Source organism: Pseudorca crassidens, chromosome 2 (genome assembly GCF_039906515.1).
Source record: "Pseudorca crassidens isolate mPseCra1 chromosome 2, mPseCra1.hap1, whole genome shotgun sequence".
Classification (NCBI taxonomy): Eukaryota; Metazoa; Chordata; class Mammalia; order Artiodactyla; family Delphinidae; genus Pseudorca; species Pseudorca crassidens.
The window spans coordinates 44,329,235-44,351,820 of record NC_090297.1 but is presented as its reverse complement, the minus strand read 5'-3'; the positions used below and the strand labels follow the sequence as shown (position 1 = coordinate 44,351,820).

The 22,586-nt window shown below is 41.4% G+C and overlaps 2 protein-coding genes across 20 annotated transcripts in view; both read left to right on the top strand.

Annotated features, from left to right (window-relative positions):
* Positions 1–6,138, top strand: part of LRP8 (LDL receptor related protein 8) — a 77,694-nt gene extending 71,556 nt beyond the window's left edge. For 16 of the 19 annotated variants that reach the window (XM_067726203.1, XM_067726202.1, XM_067726201.1 and 13 more), the window contains 3 exons: positions 1,032–1,204; positions 2,174–2,350; positions 4,642–6,138. In XM_067726203.1, the coding sequence (XP_067582304.1) occupies positions 1,032–1,204; positions 2,174–2,350; positions 4,642–4,680 (389 nt within the window). In that variant the 3' untranslated portion in view covers positions 4,681–6,138. The remainder of the gene's footprint in view (positions 1–1,031; positions 1,205–2,173; positions 2,351–4,641) is intronic. The other 3 variants (XM_067726196.1, XM_067726191.1, XM_067726204.1) reach the window with 1 other exon arrangement.
* A 6,295-nt stretch (positions 6,139–12,433) lies between these two features.
* On the top strand, positions 12,434–22,387 carry MAGOH (mago homolog, exon junction complex subunit). Its single transcript, XM_067726183.1, has 5 exons — positions 12,434–12,621; positions 15,402–15,460; positions 16,654–16,764; positions 20,904–20,986; positions 22,125–22,387. The coding sequence occupies exons 1-5, from the start codon at positions 12,534–12,536 to the stop codon at positions 22,222–22,224; spliced, it is 441 nt and encodes a 146-aa protein (XP_067582284.1). The 5' UTR covers positions 12,434–12,533; the 3' UTR covers positions 22,225–22,387.
* The last annotated feature ends 199 nt before the right edge of the window (positions 22,388–22,586 follow it).

The following is a 22,586-nucleotide window of genomic DNA, read 5'->3' as shown; positions in this document are numbered from 1 at the left end:
GATTGGTTATTGCTGATTAATAAGAAAGCTATTGATTTTTTTCTGTTGATTCTTGAACTAAAATCATTTCTAATAGTTTTTCATCGGCTTTTCTAAGATTTTCCAAGCATACAATATCTGTTAATGACAGTTTGATTTCTCCCTTTCCCATGTGTGCCCTTCAATTCTTTATTTGGTCTCACTGCATAGCTAGATCTCTGGGACAACGAATATAGCAGCGATAACAGACATCCTTGCCCTGTTCTTATCTTTATGTATATCAGTTATTATTGATTATTATAATCTTACCAAAGTATTGTAGAAACCCCCTCTGTAGCATCCTAGACAGCTATCACCCAGCCTCCACTTGAATGCTCACGGTGACTGCTTACTATCTTGTGAAGCTGCTTGCCCCATTTTCTCCCGGCTCTATCTGAGAACTTCCTCCTTTACACATTAATATATCCATTTATTTTAACTCAGAACCTGTGTTTCCCTGCTGTGTTCCCTTCTAGAGATGCTCCTCTTCTTGCAGAGCCCCAGTTTTGGAAAGAAGCACCCCACCCTCCACCCTCCAATTTTGGGAGAGAATGGTTTCTTAGAGAAATCCAGGGAAGTAGCAGTATTAGGGCAAGAGTGTGGTGAAGAAATTCACTCACTCACTCAGCATGTTACTGAGCACCTACTCGCTACAGGGCACTGGGCACAGTGAGAGAAAGAAAGTGTGGTCCCTGCCTTCAAAGAGCTCAGTCTAGTTGGGGGTACACATATATAAAGTACAACACTGTGGTCTGGGAACACACGCGAGCGAACAACTGACTGTACCGTGAGAGGTTGAGAAAGTCTTCACTTTTGAGCTGGATCTTGAAGGATGAGTAGTTAATGAACAAAGAGCTAGGAGAAGGGCTTCCCAGCAGCAGAAAAAGAATATGCAGAAACAGAGCCTGGGAACAAGGGGCAGCCAAGCTGGAGAGGTGGCGAGAAATGCACTGATGTCTGGGCAACGGGCTGGAGCCTGCTGGAGATCCACTGTAACGTGTCTCTTCCTCCAGTGGTTATAGCCCTGCTGTGCATGAGTGGCTACCTGATCTGGAGAAACTGGAAGCGGAAGAACACCAAAAGCATGAATTTCGACAACCCTGTATACAGGAAAACGACAGAAGAAGAGGATGAGGATGAGCTCCACATAGGGAGGGCTGCTCAGATTGGCCATGTCTATCCAGCAGTAAGTGTTCCTTGCTGGAAGAATTCCTTCCTTCCTTTCCTCCCTTCTTCCTTCCATCCGTTCCTCCCTTCTTTCCCACCTTCCCTCCTTTCCTTCCTTGTTTCCCTCCCTCCCTCCCTCCGTCCCTCCTTCAGACATTTATCAAGAACCTACCATGTGCCAGGCACTGTTCTAGGCCCTGGGGACACAGGAATGCTGGGGTAGGTGGTTGGGATAGAAGGGTATCAGGACCACCTTGTACCTAGAGGCTCTTCCTGGAGGAAAGAGGCCTGTCTTTGTGCTGAATACGTTTTCAGAACCTTTGGCCTAGAAAGGCAACTGTGGCCATTCAGTTCAAATGCATTCATTTCAGTGAACAATGTATACCAGTTATGTGCCAAGTACCACATAAGATACCAAGTGTTCAAAAGTAAAGAAGGGATGTACTTGCTCCCAGGGAGCTGGTGGGGGAGTTAGAGAGTCACTGGCTATTGAACAGCTGTGTGCTGAGTGCCATGGTGGAAGCTCAAGGGTCCCCTCTTCTAGGAAGCTTTCCCTGGTTTCTCTGTTCTCTCACCACCTCTCTCCATCACAGCACCTGTCACACTATAGTCTACTTGTCTTTTTACTCATTGGTCTCCCCGCTAGAACGTGAGCTCCTTGAGGGCAGGATTGTCTGATTAATGTTTCCCTGGTGCCTAGCACAGCATATTTGGCTCCCAGTAAGTATTTGTTGAACCAATGCTATGGAAACATCAACAAAGGTGACAGAAGAACTGTGTCCTTGGAAGATTCATAGCAGTCTTCCACGTAGAGAAGGAGGAAAGTGGCATTCCAGAAAGAAGCATGTGCAAAGGCTGAGAGGCACGACAGGGCATGGCTTGTTGGAGGATCAAGGACCACAAAGTGGCTGGAGCAGATGTCATGGTTGTATAGCGGAGTCGGGGCTGGGTGTGACCTCATGGGTCATCCAGTCCATCCCCCTGTCAGGCGATCAGCAGCTTTGATCACCCACTGTGGGCAGAGCCCTGTCTTGGGGAGACCAGAGAAATGGAAGACCCAGCCCCTGCCCTCAAGGAGCTTTTTGTCTTGCCGGGGGAACCAAGGTCACAGCTGCACCAACTCCCGAAGAACCCTCTTTCCGAGCTGCCTGTCGTCAAGTGCAAGGTAGGGCAGTGCCACTCTGAGTCTGAGGGGCTGATGAGCGAGGGCATGAACCAGGCAGGTGCAGTCAATCCTAGAAGGCTTTCTGGTTCTAGAAGGCTGCAAACTGTGAGTTGGGTGTCGGGGCAAAGATGAAAGATGGGTTAGTTGCAGACCAAGGAAATGGCATGTGGAAGAAATGACTGAGTACGGGGCAGGACAGACAGAATTGCTGCTGAAGCCAATTGTTCGTGAAGGGGAGACGTGGGAAATGAGGTCAAGCAAGTGAGGAGCGTTAGCAGATGGCCTTGAGGATCCTTAACCTCGGCCAATCCAAGCAGACAGTTGCTTAACCAATTTTTAAAGATCAGAGGGGGCACAGTGGAAGAAATGTTGAGCTTAGAGTGGAGATGACTCCCAGTTTCACTATTCCACAGCTCTGTGATCTCAGTCCCTTCTTTCTGATTACTTTTATTTGTAAAATGGGAATAATAACCCCCATTCTCTCTGCTGCCTAAGTTTATAAAGTTCAAGTGAGATAGCACATGTGAGAGTGCTTTGTGAGTTATAAAGCGCTCTGCACGTGTAAAGTGTCATTGTTTCCACAGAAGGAAACAACCACTCAGGAGGAGCTATTCCTGATGAATCTAAGACCTGAAGAATTAAGCTCCTGCCAACTGCAGAGAAATAGAGTAGGAGAGTGAGGAAGTTGACATTTAGTAAGAACTTACTGTGTATCAGACGCTACTCAGTGTTTTACTTGTATTTTCTTGTTTAGTCTTTACAGGAACCTATATACTTGATATTGTTAGCCCCATTTTGCAGATGAGGAAACTGAGACTCAGAGAAATTGAATAACTTACCTAGGATCACAACTAGGAAGTGGTAGAACCAGGATTGAAACTCCTATCTGTATGTACACAAAAGCCCATGCTCTTTCCACTGTTTCTCAGGGTATATGGCCTTGAAGCTGTGGAAATCAGTATTCTCAACAGCCTGTTCTCTCCCCTGTCCCCTGCTCAGGTAGCTCCACCATCACTGCTGGGACCTGACTTTGGCCTAGAGATCTATCTTGGGAGAGTGGGAGGGTCACAGACTAGAAAAAGATAGTCTAGTGGAGCAAGGCCGTGACATTCATGCAAAACCACAAATAATCCAAAGATGATTTGAAAGGCAGTGGAGTTACTTTTTATTGTTTATAGAATGTTCAGAGACGGAAAATGCTAGTCTGGTTCTATCTTATGCTGGTTAGGTTGATTTAGAATACTCTGGACCCCATGTGTGTTAGGTACTACATTAAGCACTCTACACACATAATCCCATGTGATTTCCCAACAACCCTATGAGGTAGGTCCTGTTAGTACTCCCATTTAACATGATGAAACCGAGGCTCAGAGAGGTGAAGTGGCTAGCTCAAATTCATACAGCGATGAGAAAGATCTTGAAACAATGGGGTCTATCCGAAGGAGGGTATCCAGGAAGTGGAAGAGTGGGACACAGCATTATATCGGGACCAGGCTGGGGAAGCTAGATGTGTAGCCTGGAGAAGAAAACACTCAGAAGGAAGGGAAGGGAACACAAACACTGAAAATTTCAAGGGTTGTCTGTGTAGAACTCTCTGAGTCTAAGAGAGAGAATCAGGGAACATCGGAAGATATAAAGAAGCAGATTTCATGACAATATAGGAAAGAATTTAAGTCCACTGTCCACAATGGAATAGACTGGCTCAAGGGTTAGTGGGTGGTCAGCATTTGTGGCAGAGGGAAGTCTAGTATCTAATGACTAGAAAGTTGGAGAGAGGGAAAGAGGGATTAAACTTAATTGATCTCCACTGCCTTCCAATTCTGGATAATTAGTTGGGAGGGGTGCAGCCAGTTACCTTCCTGATTGTGACTAGCATGCTAGAGACAAGTAGCTAATGGCCTGGGATTAAACATTTGCCAAAGCTAACCCACTGAAGTTGAGCAAACCTAAAATCCTGTAAGGGAGGATGGAGAAAGTTTAGATCTCCACAGCCTTCCTCTTTACAGAGGCAGAACAGAATAATGAAAAAAGCTATAGCTCTGGATTCATACAGATCTGGGTTCAAATTGAGTTCACCCGCTTGCTATATGATCCAGGACAAATGCTGTTTAAGCTCGTTGAGTCTCAGTTTTCTCATCTGTAAAATAAATAAGACAAACGTGTCTTCTGAGGTAGCTTCTTGAAGAGTATGTGAGCTACTGCCTATAAAGTAATAGAATTTCTGGTACCTTGTGATCCTATAAATAGCTCCAGTGGGTCTAATGATGATTTCTTTGCTCTGTCTCCCCCAGCGAGTGGCATTAAGCCTTGAAGATGATGGACTGCCCTGAGGATGGGACCACTCCCTTCGTGCCTCACGGAATTCAGTCCCATGCACTACACCCTGGATGGTGTATGCCTGGATGGAAGGGTTTCTGTACATGAGTCTGTGTGTCTGTGTGTGTGTGTGCGTGTGTAATTTTTTTTAATTTATATTGCGGAAAGGTAACCACAAAGTTATGATGAACTGCAAACATCCAAAGGATGTGAGAGTTTTTATATGTATAATGTTTTATACACTTTTTAACTGGTTGCACTACCCATGAGGAATTCATGGAATAGCTACTGCTGAGTGACTAACGTGATGTACATAACCAAATGGGGCCGATGGTACAGTAGCTTACTCATCATTTAAAAATTATATTTACAGAGGGTATTTGGTTTTGGGGGGCTTTTTTAGGTTTCAGAGGTTTTTTTTTTTTTTTGTAAATAGAATGATTATGCTTTGTGGCTATCCATCAACATAAGTAAAACGAAGAAAACACTTCAACTCCCTCTCCCGTTTAGATTATTTATTAACATATTTCAAAAATAAGATTAGTTCTATAAGTAATTTAGAGAGGTGAGAGTATTTATTTTTGGTATGATTGGCCTACCACCCGGACTCTGTGTGCATTTATGTTTATGTGCGTATGTGAGTGAGAAAGAAAAGTCTGTAGAGAAGAGGCACACCTATGGCTGTTGTTCAGATACATAAAGATAAATATATTTTAAAACAGTCCACAAGAAGGGTTATCTGTAGTTTTCAGAGAAGCCTTTGGAAATTTGGATCAGAAAAGAGATACCATGGTTTGTGCAAACATGCAGTGGGGAGAGGTAGATCTTTTCTGCCTCTGACTGTTCTTGGGATTCCAATCAGTCAGCAAAAGGCCCTCAGCTCACCCGTGGCTACTGTGGTTCTCTTCTGTGGCTAAAGCCAGTGTACAGACTTCACACAGTACCCAAAGTTCCCGCGAGCTCAGATGAGAACATGCCTGAACCTTGGCTACTCCTTGTTTTAAAGTTCAGCATTTCAAGTAACTTCATTTTCTTTTAGGAGACTTGGGTTGAATTCACTGTTTCCTCTGAAGCACACTGAGGGTGCCATCCTTACTTATAGAGAGCTAAATGGAGACGTTTCTTGAACAGGCCAAGTTTACTGTTGGGACTGGCTCAGGCACTGACCTCCGAGTATGCTGTGGGTTGAGGATGAGGATGGAGGAACGGGTTTTGTTACATCTCTATTTCTCCCTTCCCCTTTCTCTCTACCCTTTCCTTTAGGTGGAGAAAACAATTTAAAGTGATACATAGGTTTGTTGCCATCATGTGTTCACATAGATGAAACTAATATTTGGCTTAAATCAGAAAAAGTGGCCAAACCTAAAGTCCTGTTTGAGGGGGAAATGGCGTACACAATACTACAGTATATCGGATATATATGTTCACACAGGGATTGGTTTACTGCTTTGTAAATAAAAGGAGAAACTCTGGGTATATGTATAGATTTTTTTTTTTCATTGTGGACACTTACTTTGCTTTTCCTGGGCCTTGGGGGAGGCAGGGAGAAGTGCACTTTTCTTTTTGTGGGGTCTACCATTGAAAAGGTAATCCTACAGTCCCAGAAGGAATTCAGTCCCTGTTGGCTCTTATCCAAGGTGTGGTCTTAACTCTGCTGTTCTGCCACTTCACTCCCACTGGACAACCAGGGACAAGGTGTGACATGGAAGTGTTTGGTTTAAGTAGGAGCAGAGGACATGTATCTAACCTTAACATACCTGGAACTTGACACTTTTAAGCAAATTCCTCCCCTTCTACTCCCCAGCTGCCCCCAACTCTGTGAAGCTTGGATGTGTCACCAGCTTGATACCTTCTGAATTTCCAGGCAGACATTCTGGGGTTCTGTCACCCTGTTCCTAGGACCTTTCTCTACATCACTCATGGTCTCCTGTCTTCTGAGAAAATAACTGTATTCTGGAGCCTGGGCACTAAGCTTTGCATAAGCAAGCAGTTTCTTCATGATATACATGTGTTGATAGTCCTGAAACATTCATTGAGAGGGTATATGCAAGTGACCTAGAATGACCAAAACCAAACAGAATTTTAAGAACAGGTGGCCAACTCCTATAGAGTTTAATCACTTACTACTATTCTTTCAAGAATGGAAAGTAAAATTATTTTTGACTGAAGAAAAATCATGAAAGTGAAAAGCACTGAAATTTACACAAAACAAAACTTTTTCTGTAACCTGCCTCCAAAGAAATAGAATTTCCTGGGGAAATGATAATAGTGACTAATGCATAGTTTCTAAACTTTTAGTCAGATACTGTCCTTCACAGAAAAAAATAATGAATAGGGTCAGGATGATTCAGCCTGAGATCTCAAAATGATGATGAAACACAACTCTCTGAGAGACATCCATGTTTCCTGAATATGCTACAACTGCAGTTTGGAAGAGACAGTTACGGAAGCAACCTACAAAAAACTGTGGAATACTCATGTGTCGGACGGCAGTAAATAAGATGAAATCTGAGGAGTCAGGTTCATTCTTCTCTATTCTTGGATGCGTTTTGCGGTACAGTTGCACTTCTGTGGCCTTTTGCCCCTGCGTCATCATATACCTACAGCCAATAATGGATCACAGAGTCATTGGACTACAGAGCTGGAACGAAGCTTAGAGATAAGGCCTGAAGGGCAGAAAATTTATCAGACATTTTTTTATATGTGTAAAAGAAACTAGTCCCAGCCCTTTTCCTCGCTTTCCTTTTCCAGGACACTACTTTGGGCTGCCTGAACATTGTATCAAACCTGCTGCCTATCTTATGGCCTATCTTTCTGGTGGAATTTTGAAAGCACTGGCAGAAATATCCTTCCAGAAATGAGGAAAACTAAAATATTATTTATTTACTCTTGATAGCATGATTACATATAAAACAGATAGAGGTAAACTGTAACCTCAGAATGAGATCGTATTTAAATGTACAGCAATAAGTACTTTGCATCCCTCCAATTCTGTGTGATTGCAATATGTATATTCGTCCACTGAAACTATTTGCTAGGTACCAACTAAGTGCCAGGTACTGCAGATGTACAGGTCAGTCAAACACTTTCTGTCCTGACAGAACTCACAGTAGCAATTAGAGGAAGACATGTGGAAACAAAAACAAAGGAATAGATATTTTGGGGAGTACTGTTAGTTTACAAAGGTGTAAGAATGGGGTCAAGAAAGGCATTGTAGGAAAAGTGGCCCTAAGCTAAGTCTTAGAAATTAAGTAGGGGTGTCCAGGCTGCTTCAGGCAGAGGACACACTGAGCTAAGACACAGAAGCATGAAACAGCATGGGCATCTTAAGGAACTGCATGTAATTCACTGTAATGAGCAAAAGGCTCAAGGGAGACTTAGCAAGAAACGAGGCTGGATGGAAAGACAGGTTCAATGTAAGCACTTTATAGAATACTTCTATTTAGTTTCTGATTCAATTAATGAAACATTTCTTGGTCATTTACTGTGTATAAGGCACCAAGTGCATCATGGAAAATTGATCAGAATGTGTTGCCAGCACTTTGCAGACACGACAGTCTTCACTCTCAAGCTTTCCTGTGGCCAAAGGGAAACAGTGACTGCTTTTCATAAATTTGAGTTGAAGTTTTTTGATACGGTCAATGAAGACTTGATAGAAGGGCAGTGGGATTTTCACAGGATTCCATGTTGTCAAGAGCCTCTGGGATTTTCTCAACGGTGAAAAAGAAAACTGGAAATTTTGAAGACGTGGGGTCTGCAGAGGGGACCCCAAGCACTGCCCAGTCGGGTGCTAGGGGGAATGGGGAGAGAGCACAGGAATGTGAGCCTCTCTACCCCACTCCCTCACACCTGCTATACACTCATCATTTCACAAGATATAAATGAGTTATCAGTTAAATGCTTCAGAGTAAATAATTTCTTTTCCTGGCAATGCATGAAGATAGAGTATCAGAATCTTCTCACACTATTTTTAGGGTATTGGGGATTTTCAGGATATGGAGAACTTAGAGGTGGAGGAATTACAGCTTCAAATCTTCAGTTAATATAAGAAATCAGGAAGCTCTGTTCATTCAGGCTATGCACCATGTACATAGTCAAGAATCAGCAGAAATCCTCTGCATTTGCAAACACTTTGTGCTATAAAGAGTAATTTTAAAAAGCCACCTGTATATGTATATATATATTTAAAGACGTGAAGGTTTTGATACTTTTTTACAAAAATTACAAGAGAAAACAAATATCTGTGCAAACCATGTGTTTTAAAATAGCATTTTGTTCTATACAAGCTGTTGTTGATGTGGGGTGAGCTACTGGTTTGCAAACTCCATCACGTTGTACACAAATGAACTTTCCTTGTTTGTCTTCCTCTGAACACCCCCAAGTGACCATATTTGATGTAACAGGCATGTTAGAATGTTGGGTCACACTAACCATTTACGCTTTTTTGTCTTGTCCTTCTGAGTTCCGTTCGCTTCTGTACTCAGTCCCCTTTGCAGTCTGGTTTCTCTTCCAGAGGCAAAGGGTGGTGTGCTGCATCTCACTAATTGTACCAACATCATCTTGGTGAACTAAAAACCAAATGTGGACATTTGTAAAATCAGTGCACTGTTTCTAGAGAGAGATTAAATTCATTTTTTTAAAATATGAAAGTACTGTGGTGCTTTAACGAGGGGGGGGAGTGAATGATATTGTGAGATAAGGACTGTCAATATTATCATTCCCATTTTAGAGATGAGAAATATGAGTGAAGAAACTTCCCAGAGTCGATAGTTATGTTTAGTGCCCCCAAAGTACGTGTAGCACGTGTAGTGTTCTCTGCCTCGATTTTCCTTTTCTGCCTCTTCATCTGGCTAACTCCTATTTGTCCTTGAGTACTTTCCTTAGGAAGCCTTCTCTATTCTCTCAGACTCAGACCTAACTCATAGGGTTAGGTAATTCTGTGCTTCCACAACAAATTTTTCCATTTGTATCCCAATATTTCTGCTCTGCCTCTAACCCCCATGCCAATGAGGTTGCTTTTACCAAGGTCACCCAGGACTTCCTTGATTATAAACCTTGTAAATATCTTCAGTCCTTATCTTCCTTGACCTGGAAGCAGTATGTAACACTGTTGCCACTCCTGTCTTGAAATACTCTTATTTTGGCTTACATTGACACCATACTCCTGGTTTTTCCCCTACCTCTCTGGCTACATCTTAATCTCCTTGCCTACGAGTTTCATACTTCTAATCTTTCCATTTTCCAATCCAGTCTACAACCAGCCAGAGTGATCCTTCTAGAATGCAATAGGTCATGTCACCACCACCTCTTTCCACTTTCCTGCCTAAAGCCCTTCATCCATTTTCCTTCCGTTTAAATCCAGTAGCCTTGGGTTTTAGCCCAAACTCCTTAATATGGGTTGTAAGCACCTTCATGATTAGTCTTCTACCCCTTCTCCAACCTCATTATTATATTCACAACCTTATTCTGTATTCAAACCACACACTTCTGGGCCTTCTGTCTGGAACATTTTCTTCAGGAAGACTCCCCTTAGACCCCCTAGACTGGATTAGGAGCCACTCCATGTGCTTCCATAGTATTCTGTGCTTCCCCTATTTGTAAATTTTATCCCTACATTATAATTGCTTGTATGTTCCTTGATTGCCTCCTCTGTAAGCTCTATAAAGGTATATCTTGTTCACCACTGTATTCCCAGCACATGACACATAGTAGATGCTCATTAAATTATGCTGACTTCAGGCACATCAGACACATAGACCATGCTTTTTCAGCTATACTATGTGGCCTCATACCCCCAAACCTGAAATCACCTTATAGCTTGATTGGAGTCGGGTGTCCTTTTTTTTTTTTTTTTTTTTTTTTTTGCGGTACCCGGGCCTCTCATCGTTGTGGCCTCTCCCGTTGCGGAGCACAGGCTCCAGACGCGCAGGCTCAGCGGCCATGGCTCATGGGCCCAGCCGTTCCGTGGCATGTGGGATCTTCCCGGACCGGGGCACGAACCCGTGTCCCCTGCATCGGCGCCACCAGGGAAGCCCAAGTTGGGTGTCCTTTAAATTTTCTCAGCATTTTTGATATTTGCCATATCTGCAGATGCCCAGATTCATCAATTACATTATAATTTTTTATAATTTCACTCTTGGAAAATAACCTTGTGGTAATTACCCAATGTCTCTAAATACTTAACTCCAACTACCACCTCAAGATTGTCATGAGGATTCGAAGAACAAGCACTTGTAAACAGACTCAGCCTAGGGGTTGACATTTATTAGGTGCCTAATACACGGTGGATCCCTTCTCTTTTTTATACAAGTCCCTTGTTGTCACCCACATCCACTTTTTTTTTTAATAAGATGCCTTATAGTAATTTACAGTTTACAAAGTATTTTTCAATTTCCAAGACATTGTTTCTTATCCTTGCAACAGTTCTGCCAGATGTATAACATTATTATGCTCATTTTAAAGATAAGAAACCTGAGGTCCAAAAAATTCAATCAGTTCACCTTTGGTCACAGTGAATCACTGTCACACAAGGGATTATTTTAATACAAATCTCCAGTGACTTTTTCCCCCCATCACACCCACTTTACACTCTGCTACCAATTCTTTTTCTGGGAGAAAAGTAGTAATGGCAAGACTGGGAATGAGAAGAGACCACTAGCCCAAATACAGAATAGTGTAGTTACAGGCGCCAAGAATGATGCCATTTCGGCATTGTCTCTAGATCCAACTCCATTTTCCCCTCTGGCTGGAACTTAGATGAACTACAGCAGGCTTCTACTAATTAGGAGTTTTGTTGCCCTTGGCCTAAGCAAGGAGGAAAATTTTTCCATAGCCAGAAAGCCTTCACAGAGGTCAACCACTTTGGCCTGAAAAGACAAGAGCCTCTTGAGCAGTAATTCTCAATCCTGACTCAATTGGAGAGCTCTGCAAAACAAAACAAAACAACGATACCGACACACAGGTCCACTGTAGGAGATTTTGGTTGAATTGGTTTGGGGTAGGGCCCAAGCACCAGTATTTTTTTAGGTGCTCCAAGGCGATCCGATTGCGCAGGCCGGGCCGAGAATCACTGCTGGGTAAGCTGTGCTGGGGAGTGGGAGATCAAATATTCAACTTAAGTCCTATTCACAGCACCTCATCTAGAGACCCGTGAGGTAGAAAGGGAAAGGAAGAAATAAAAGGTAGAAAGAGATAAAATGCGGGATAAGTGCGGCCGAGTTAGCTGCAGGGAAATGAAAAGCTCCACTGCGGATTCAGGGAAAGCGTGGCTGAGAAGGATTTCTAGAACTGATCCTTAAACAGGCAGAGTTCAGTCGGAGCGTACATTAGACGCATTCACCGTGGTACGCTGCGTTCTCCCTTGAGGTCTCCCTTTAACCCTATTTTACTGATGAGACGACCTAGGTCCAGAGACGGTGAAGGGCCTTTTCCGACCCACACAGTCGGGTGTCCCAAATGGAGGTGGAGCCTGGGGGGACGCAGGATTCCGGGTGTTAAGCCCGAGGTCAGGCAACGCGACCTCCAGACCCCCGCCCCCTGCCGCGGGGCCCAGAAGTCCACGGACGGCTTCCGGCCTCAAGCCCAGGAGAAGGCAGGTCGACCAGCCTCAGGCCCTTCACGCCTCGGGCTGAGCCGGCAGGGCTGCACAGACCCCGCCTCCGGGGAAATGCAGCTTCATTCGGACGGGAGGGGCGCAGGCGCCTTGTCCCACCTCCGGGTGGACGGCTTAGGGAGGGGGTCTCTCCGCTACAGGCCGTGCCGTTGCCTGACGTCACTTCCGCGCGCCGCCGTAAACGTCAGTGTCGGGCGCGTACGGCGGCGGTGAGGATTGCAATTAAAGTTTGGTCTTGGTTGCCTTTTGCCAGCTATGGAGAGTGATTTCTATCTGCGTTACTATGTGGGTCACAAGGGCAAATTCGGCCACGAATTCCTGGAGTTTGAGTTCCGGCCGGACGGTGAGAGAAGCCTCCCCGCTCCCCGGGAGCGAGGACTAGGCCTGGGGGCGGGCTAGTGGGGAGGCCGGGGGTCCGGAATGTACGAGGAACTGGAGGAGGAAGGGACAGATGGCTGTGAGGCGCTGATTCGGAGGGAACGATCCTATGTCCTCTCCACTGGTTCTTTCTCTATGTGTGTAGGGACTTCTGTTTAGTGACGTTTTTGACCATAATGCTTCATTCAACAAACATTACTTGAGCGCCTATCTTGTGCCAGGTTCTGTTCCACATTCTGGGGTGCAGGAGTGAACGATGGACAGGCTTTCTCTTTCATGGAACTTGTATCCTCGTGCTGGGAGATAGTAAAAAAAAAAAAAAAAAATTCCAGATAGTGATGAGTGGTCAGAAAATAAAACAAAATGATGAAATAATTGCTGGTGGGCCGCTTTTAGAAAGGGTGGCCATTGCAAAACTCTCTGAAGAGCAGATGTTTGAACTGAGATCTAATTGCCAAGAAGGAGCCAGCCTTGTGAAGCTCAGGAAGAAGAGCATTCTAGGCAGGGAGAGAAACAAGTGTCAAGGCCGTAGGGCAGAGATGAGCTAGGCATGTTTCAGGTGCCCAGTGTGGCTGAAGAGTACTGAACTCTGGGGAGGATAGTAGGAGATGATGTCGGATAAGTATGCAGGGGCCACACCATGTAGTCTTTATAGTTCATGGTAGAGTTTAGATTTTTTTCTAAGTGCAGCAGGAAGCAATTGGAAAGTTTCAAGCAGAGATGTAATCTGTTCTTGAAAAAGTATTGTAACTATTACGTGCAGAACGGGCAAGAATGGCAACTACTTAATGGGAGACGGTTACAGTTGTTAAGACAAAAAGGATGTTGGTTGGGACTAGAGTGATAGTAAAAGTAGAGGGAAGGATTTAGGATACTGTTGGAGGCAGAACCAAAAGGACTGCCAATTGATAAGATTTGGGGCGTGGCCAGTATGGTGAAGGAAAAGGAGTCAAAGATGACAGAAAACTTCCAGTAAATGGGGGCACAAAGATGAACTGACAAGCCCCAATTGTAGAGAAAGTTTTGTTAACAATAGCAAGACAGTGTATTGGGTGTTGTGGTAGAAAGAAACAGAAGATTCTAGGAGCAGAAAGAAGGCACCTAACCTATCCTGAAGGGTCAAAGAAGGCTTCCTGTATAAAATGACACGGGGAAGGCGGGTGTGAGTCTTTAGGAATGTGTAGGAGTTGGTTAGGCAGATGAGTCAGGAAGGCATTTTGGACAGCATTAACAGCAAGGAGGCTGAAACCCCAAAAAGTGCATAGGATGTTTCAGGCAGAAACCAAGACAGTTGACCCTGGAACAACAAAGGTTTGAACTGCATGGGTCCCCTTATATGCAAATTTTTTTACAGAGTAAATACTATGGTACTACATGATCCACAGTTGGTTGAATCTCGGGTAAGGAACCGTAGATACCAAGGAACCGCAGATGCAGAGGGCTGGCTGACTCTTAAGTTATACTCGGATTTTCGACTGTGTAGAGGGTGGGCGCCCCTAACCCCCACATTGTTTAAGGGTCAACTGTAGTTTGATTAACTCCAGCTCTGTGAGAGAGGACTATTATAGGAGTGAGGCTGGAAAGGGGCTCAGCTTAACAGTAAGCCACGTTAAGGAATTTGGATTTTATCAAGAAGGCAGTGGGAAGCCATTGTCAGTATCAGAGTGTTAGAGTAACCTAGTCAGAGCCATCTGTTACTATATCACTTTATCCACTGTACGGAGAATGACCTGAAAGGAGAGAGACTTGAGGCAGAGAGACAGTGCAGTGAGGCATCAATTAATTTGGCTCTTTTTAGTGTGCCTTCTATAGGGAAATAATTATCTCCTCTATTTCCTTTTATCTTCTCCTTCATATCCACCCTGTATACCCAAATTAGCCTGTTAGATGCACATATGCACAAAGGGCCTTGTATACCAAATATGCTCAATAATAAATCCACAGCTTTCCCATCATAAGGATAGATGGGAGTTTTTCACAGCCACATGTTAATATATGTAAAAAGTGTTTTACAGTTTTCAGAAATTTTCACCACTCTTGAGCCTTAGAAGGCCCTGGGTGCAGGTGAGTTATCAATTACTCCTATTTTCAGCTGAGGACATTAACCTGCAGAGACATGATTTGCCAGTCACAAAAGCCTGTTCTTTTCTCACACCTGAGCTGGCTTTTGCAAGAATTGTAATTCATTGTCAGCTGTATTTTTGGCTAGGAGGCTATTTAATAGTGTCGACTGAAAAAAAAAAACAAAACACAACCTAAAGATTGAGAATTATGTTTTATTCGGCAGAAATACTGAGGACTTAAGCCTGGGAGACAGGCTCTCAGATAGCTTTGGGGGACTGTTCCGAAGAGGTAAGGGATGAGCCAGGATATATAGGAGTTTGTGCAAAAAAAACAAAACAAAACCCAAAGACAAAAAAAAACAGGTAGTCAGAACATCAAAATATTACAATTAACTATTAATTAAAGAAATACCAGACAGCTCAAGTTAAAGAAGTTAGCACTTTCCTATGTAGAGGTTCTTGCTTGGCTGCTTGAGATCATTCCTTTGATATGCACCTTAACTATCTAGGGCCAGTATCCTGTTTCCCCCATCCTGAATCCCCTTAGGGTGCACCCGTGGGGAGGGAGCTGGGAGTGGTGTGGCTGGTGGCTTGATGGCGGCAACATCCTTTGTTTACTGATAAGGCAGGCTTTATTTATATGTTTTTATTATATATTGAATTTGTTTTTTGCCCCTCACAGGGAAATTGAGATACGCCAACAACAGCAATTACAAAAATGATGTCATGATCAGAAAAGAGGTAATGAATCCTCTGAGAGCCGTTTAGCCTTTTGTCCTGTTTTTGTTCTTTCTGTGAGTAGTATTGAAAGATAAAGAATAGGGAAGTATAGACATATCTGTAGATAGCTTCTAAAGTTTTTCTCAAATCTTCTTTTAGTTTATATTTTCTTTAACAATGCTGAATCGGTAAGGGGTAATCATTGAAGTCTTGCAAATCTTGGTTTGAACCCTGAATCTGCTACTTACTAACCTTGTGACCTTGGGCACACTTCCTGGTTGAACTTGATAAGTTTCAGTTGCTTAATCTGCAAAAACAGAAAACCCACCCCCCCACTAACTTAGTGTTTGATATATTCCCTGGTACCTAGCACTCAATAGAGCTCTTTTAATTTGCATTTGAATGGGGGAAAGGGAGCATGGGAAAGGAGTTAACATCACTGAATGCATGTTAGATGCCAGGCATGACACTAGGTATTACATCTGTGAGCTTATTTTAACCCTTACTGTAAGTCTCTGTGATGGGTGGTATTATATACCCTTTAAAGATAAGACAGTGAAGGCCCAGATATTAATTATGGGGCTTGTACAAAGTTAGACCTCCTAGTAAGAGATTGAGCAGGAATTCAGACCTATGCCTGCCTTTGTCGAGTCAGTGTGCTCCATTTTGGCATGATTTCTACCACACCATTAAGGTTTCATCAAAGTTATTCTTTTAACCACTTTGTCACATTTGAAAATGTCTTAACAGTCAGTATATTCTCATGCTATTGTATTTAATTAGCAATCAGTATTATGCTTACCCACACATGTCAGCATCCTCACAGTTTTTTTTAATGTGGACTAATATGTGAAATGTAAAAGACATATCTCTGCTCTTCAGAAGCATGTCATTTAGTTAAAATTAACCAGAGTTACTCACAGATCTTTTGTTTGGGGCTCAAGTGTGAGTTTTTTAGGTAGGCAAGGAGTAGGTCCACATGAACAGGATGTACCAAGAAACAGAAGCAACTAGTTGGGGGACTGAGGTGTAGTCATTGGGCACTTCTGACCCTGCCGTCCTCTTGGCATGCTGAGGTCAAGCCGGAATGTCTTCCCACTTACAGAGGTGCCAGAAGTAAGTTTTCATGAGTAGTCTTTTATTTTTCATCACTATCTGAGTCAGAATGCTGCTTAGCGATACAGTTTAAATTCTGTTTTTTAACTTGCTTTCAGGCTTATGTACATAGAAGTGTGATGGAGGAACTGAAGAGAATAATTGATGACAGTGAAATTACCAAAGAGGATGATGCTCTGTGGCCTCCTCCTGACCGAGTGGGCCGGCAGGTGGGTGTTTCGGCAACTATCCACCGTGCAGAAATCTTACAAATAAGATGAGGTTTACTGCTCTGCATGTGACACTGAATATACTCATGTATGGGTGTGCAATATGGAGCCCTACACAGAGCAGATTCCCAGCACGTTGGTCTAAGAAAGCACTAATCCCACACAGAGGATCGGGGAGAGCAGGTGGTGCTGCTCCCCACCTGGAGCCCAGCCCTTAATTTCCTCTTGTGATCCCTCCCTTGCTTCTCAGAGTACTTGCTGCCCATATTACTTACTGAGTAACGACTATGGACAAAACGTTGTGAGGATACAGAGATAAATAAAACATAGTTATTTCAACAATCTAATGGAAAATCATGCAGGCAACTAAGTATATCTGTTTAAATTCATGGCTTAGGTATTTATTCTGAAAACATTGTGGCAATTAAAAAATAAAAGCCACTGTCATATTTGACAGAATAGGAAAGGTTTTCTTTCCACTTTAATGCTGCTTTCCTAATCCAGACTTCTAATTGATTTCGTTGTTTCTTCTTTTGTCCTGTACAGCCCATTTTTTCCTTCCTGAAGCCAGAGTAATCTTAAAAATGTAAATTGGTTTATTCCACTAATTTTAAACTCTCCAGTGGCTTCCCACTGCATTTAAAATAAAGTCCAAACTCCCACCTTACCTTCTACTGTTCTCACCATCTCACACTGTGTTCAGACCTCACCGGTCTTATTTCTGTTACTCAGATACACCTAGGTGGTTCTTAGTTTAGGACCTTTGCATTTCCTACATGCTGCCCGGAACGTTCTATCCAAGACTGTCTTTATTATTGAGGTCTTCATATGTCACTTCTTCAGTGATTGATGTCTTGCCTGTCCATCCAATCTAAAATGCCTTTCCCCACCACTTAAAAAAAAATCTGGTTTTTGTCTTCATAGCATTTATCATTGTCTGAAATTGCCTTGTTTGATTTTCCTTATGCATCCCTCTTCCTCCTCCACTGCAACAGACGTACACATACACATGCATACTCCTTCAGTACAAGGACTTTACCTATTTTTTTCCACTGCTATATCTCTAGTGACTGAAATAGTGCCAGTGTATAGTAAAAGCTCAATAATAACTATATTTATTAAATTAATATGAAAACTCGTATAAGCTTATTCTAATTAACCTCAGAATGATGGGCCAACTCTTGAGGAAGAGTGAAAAAAATCTCATCCTCAGTACTTACTCAAGTTAACTTTTTAATTAACGTTCATGAGATCTTAATAATACTATATATACGTATTTTGCTTTAGGATTGATAAAATTTTCAGCTCCATTAGCTCATTCAACATTCACAATAGTCCTGTGAAGTGGGCAAGGCATACTCCTATATACCAGCAACAACCTACTGGATAGTGTAATTAAAAACAAAATCCCATTCATAACAGCAACAAAAGCTATACAGAACTTGGGAGTGAATTTAACAAGATACATAAAACTTATGGGAAAGGGCTTTACAGAAGGACATAAAAAGATGTATCATTTTTATGGATGGGAAGACTCAATATTATATTGATTTTCACCAAAATAATTTATAAATTCATTCCAATTCAGATCAAAATCACAACACAATTTTTCCTAAAACCTGATGGAGCCTCTAATTCATGGAAGATCAAAGGGGCAAGAGTAGCCAAGATAATTTTGAAGATTTCTTATAAAACTATAGTCATTTGTATGGTGACATTGCCTCAGGAATTGACCACTAAACCAATGGGACAGAATAGAGAACCCAGAAACATTAACCCATGAGTATACGGGAACTTGGAACAGTATATGACAGAGTTGAACTTTCAAATTAATAGAAAAAGGATGGACTGTTTAACAAAGTATACCAAGTTGATTGGCAATATATTTACAGAGTATTTTTTAATTAGACGATTTATAGAAATAAAGCAAAATTTTAAAACATGAAAGAAAATATAGACTGTCTTATTATTTCCGGGTAGAGAAGTTTTTTAAACTCCTCAAGGGAAAAGATTAGTAAATTTGACTTCTTTAAATTTAAAACTTCTTTTTATCTAAAGATATCAAGATAAAATAGAAAGATAAGCCACAGGTTAGAGGAAGGTATTTGCAAAACATAACTGGCAAAGCATTTCAATCCAGAATATATAAAGAACTACAAATTAATAATAAAAAGGTAAACTAGTGGCAGAATGTGTAAGGGTTATGAATAGACAATTACAGAACTGGAAAAACAAGTGGGCAATAAATTTATGAAAACATTTACAGTTTTATTTGAAAAGTGAAAATGAGGACAACAGTGAAATACCATGTCAGACCTATTAGAATGGTCAAAAAAAAAAAAAGGCACCAAATTTTAAAAAGGATATGAGAAAGAAAAGGGGGATTCATATATACTGGTGGAAACAACATTGCTACAACCATTTAGGGAACGATTTGTTAGTGTCTAGCAGAGCTGAAAATATGTTTACTTTCTAGGAATTTCCTAGAGAGATTTTCACATATATACACAAGATGCATAGAAGGATATCTTTGCCACATGGTTTATAGAAACAAAAGTCTGCTTCAATAGGGAAATGAATATTCTAAAGCATTTAAAACTAATGGACTTGATCTACCTACAAAAACTTTGTTGAAAACAAAAAACAAAATAAATGAACAAGCCAAACAAAACCACATAGATAGAGAAATCAGAGTAGTGGTTACCAGAGGGAAGGGGCTGGGGGAGGTGGGGAGGGGGTGTTGCAAAATGGGTAAAGGGAATCAACTGTATGGTAACAGATGGAAACTAAATTCTGGGTGGTGGGCACACTAGTATTTACAGAAGTAGAAATATAATATTGTACACATGAAACTTTTAAACCAATTTTAACCCAATACAGGAATTCTCTGGTGGTCCAGTGGTTAGGACTCATTGCTTTCACTGCCATGGGCCCAGGTTCAATCCCTGGTCAGAGAACTAAGATCCCACAAGCTGCATGGTGTGGCCAAAAACAACAACAGCAACAAAAAAACAATGTTAACTCAATAAAAAACAAATTAACAAAAACCCTTGTTGAATGAAAAAAGCAAAAAGATATAGTACGATCATTTATGTAAAATTTTTAAAATATACTACCTAATATAAAATAATGATTGGAAAGAATACACCCCAACTTCTGGGGAGGCAGGAAGGAGAACAGAGTGGGAGGTGGGTCTAAACTCCAATATTTCTTAAAAAAATCTGACACAGATATGATAAAATATTAACATTTTCAAATCTGAGTGTTAAGAAGTAGAGCTCAATAGATTGTAAGTTTGGGACTTCCCTGGTGGTCCAGTGGTAAAGAATCCTCCTTCCAGTGCAGGGGATGCGGGTTCAATCCCTGGTCAGGGAAACTAAGATCCCACATGCTGCGGGGCAGCTAAAGCCACTATTAGAGAGAAGCCCACGTGCCTCAACGAAGGCAGAGCTCGAGCGCTGCAGCAGCAGATCCTGCATGCCTCAATGAAGATCCTACATGCCGCAACTAAGACCCAATTCAGCCCCCCAAAAATTAAATAAATAAATAAATAATAAATTAAAAAAAAATAGATTGTAAGTTCCACAAGGGCAGAGATGTTTGTTTGGTTTTGCTGATCTGTCCCGTAGGCACTGCCCTCCAATTCCCCACCCAATAGATTTTTTTTTTTCAAGATTGTAGTACTTGTTTCACTCTTCAGAAATTCAGACCCAAGGGCATACAGCTAGTAAGTGACAAAGCTGGGATCTGCTCAGGGTCTGGAATTCTTTTACTTGTCCCATGTTGCCCAGAAAAGTTAGATTCTTGGTATTCGTGAAACAGATTTATACATGTTACTCCACACTGTTAACAATGAAAACTCCTATACAAAGCATGATGTAAATTCTTCTAAATGGTGGAGCCTCACACACACAACTTCCTCTAAGAGTATAAGCTACTCAAGGGCTAAACCAGTATTTATCTCATACCAATTATTTAGCTCTTTGTTTCCAGTGCCCAGTACAGTTTAGGGCTCAGATTGAACGGGTCTTGGGAATGTGGCCAACTGTATTATAGTTTATGTGATTTGGCACATGATGAACCCTTCTCCTGTGTGACTGATGAAAAATCCAATTCAAACTGACGTTTCATGTTTCTAGGAGCTTGAAATTGTCATTGGAGATGAACATATTTCTTTCACGACGTCAAAAATTGGTTCCCTTATTGATGTCAATCAATCCAAGTAAGTATCCATGATCCTTATATCCAGATGTGTCTGTTTTAGAGCAGGCTGATATGAAACCCTTAACCAAATTGGGACCATTATGGTAAGATCTGGTACAAATGTAAGACAGAATTGGTCAGCTTTGTCCCCCTCAATAGAGAGACTCCAAATTATATATTTTCAAGGGCTTGCTCCTTTTGCTTTTGGTGTTTTAGTCAATCATTGCTAATAAGAGCTTCTCAGTGACACACACACAGAGTAATGCCATAAGAGCAGCCAAAGTGGGTAAGAATCTGGCCAGAACAGAAATGAAACACAAAAACACAAGTGCTGGAAATAAACTGTAGAATCAATGAGTCTGAACACCTTCCTCCGTGTTGGCTATTCTGATAGCACATCTTAAAGCCTGACTTTAGTGAAACTTGAAATTATTCAGAATATAAGTTTAAAAATTCATTTTGTCAGTAGGGTAAAATATAAAGTTGAGACATGAATCTACATGCCACAAAGAATCCTTAGAATTTGGCAACCTCTTTGGCTCTTGTGCTTTGAGGATTTGGGGTTAGATATGGCTCACTTTTAGTACATGTTAGGCATAACTGTCCTCCTGTGAACAGTCTTGTTCTTACTCAGTTATGCTGTAGTAATCTTCAGCCTCTTGGTCCTGCTTAGTACTACTTCAAAAATAAGTTTTCCTAATTCTGAAAGTAATACATGCTCATTGTTGAAAATATAGGAAATACAGAAAAGTAGAAAGGTGAAAATAGCCCGTAAACTTATCAATTAGATAACCATTAATCTTAAAGTATTTCTTGTCTTTTTCCTGTGCTTTAAAAAATATATATAGTCTTTTAAAGCACAAAAAATGTAATTGAGATCAACAGTCTGTTACTTTAATTATGATTTTTTCCCACTTAATATAAGCATTTCCTCATTAAGAAGAAACCTTAACATTTTAAATTACCTCATAATATTACATTTTAATATATAGCACATAGGCTTTTTCTTTTCGGACACTGGGTTGTTTTCAAAGTTTTAATTCTGTAAATACCTCTATGAGGAATATCCTGGTACATAAATAATCTGGGTTAGTAAATGGTATTTTTTTGCTGAGTTTTCTCAGCTTTTTAAACATTTTTTTCTTCTTGCATTATAGGGATCCAGAAGGCTTACGAGTATTTTATTATCTTGTCCAGGACCTGAAGTGTTTGGTCTTCAGTCTTATTGGATTACACTTCAAGATCAAGCCAATCTAGATTGAATATTTGTGTGGACACAAGGGGGGTGGGAGTGCTGCTTTTAATTACCATTATCAAGACATTTTTGTGTATATCAGGGCAGGATTTTTTTTTATAAACTAGAAATGATTGTCTTTAATAAATACGTAACAAAATGCAATTTTTATTATAAAGACCCGAACATGTGCACTCTTCTCAATTACTTTTTAACACTAACATGCTATGTGAAGTATTGCCAAAAATCTAATCAACTCTATACATATACCTACCAGTTTACAGGAAGTAAAAGAATAGAGAAACATGCTAATAAATACAGTGGAAATCCAATCAATATCCTTGTCCTGGGAAACTCCAGGACAAGGGATCTGATTTCTTCAAAA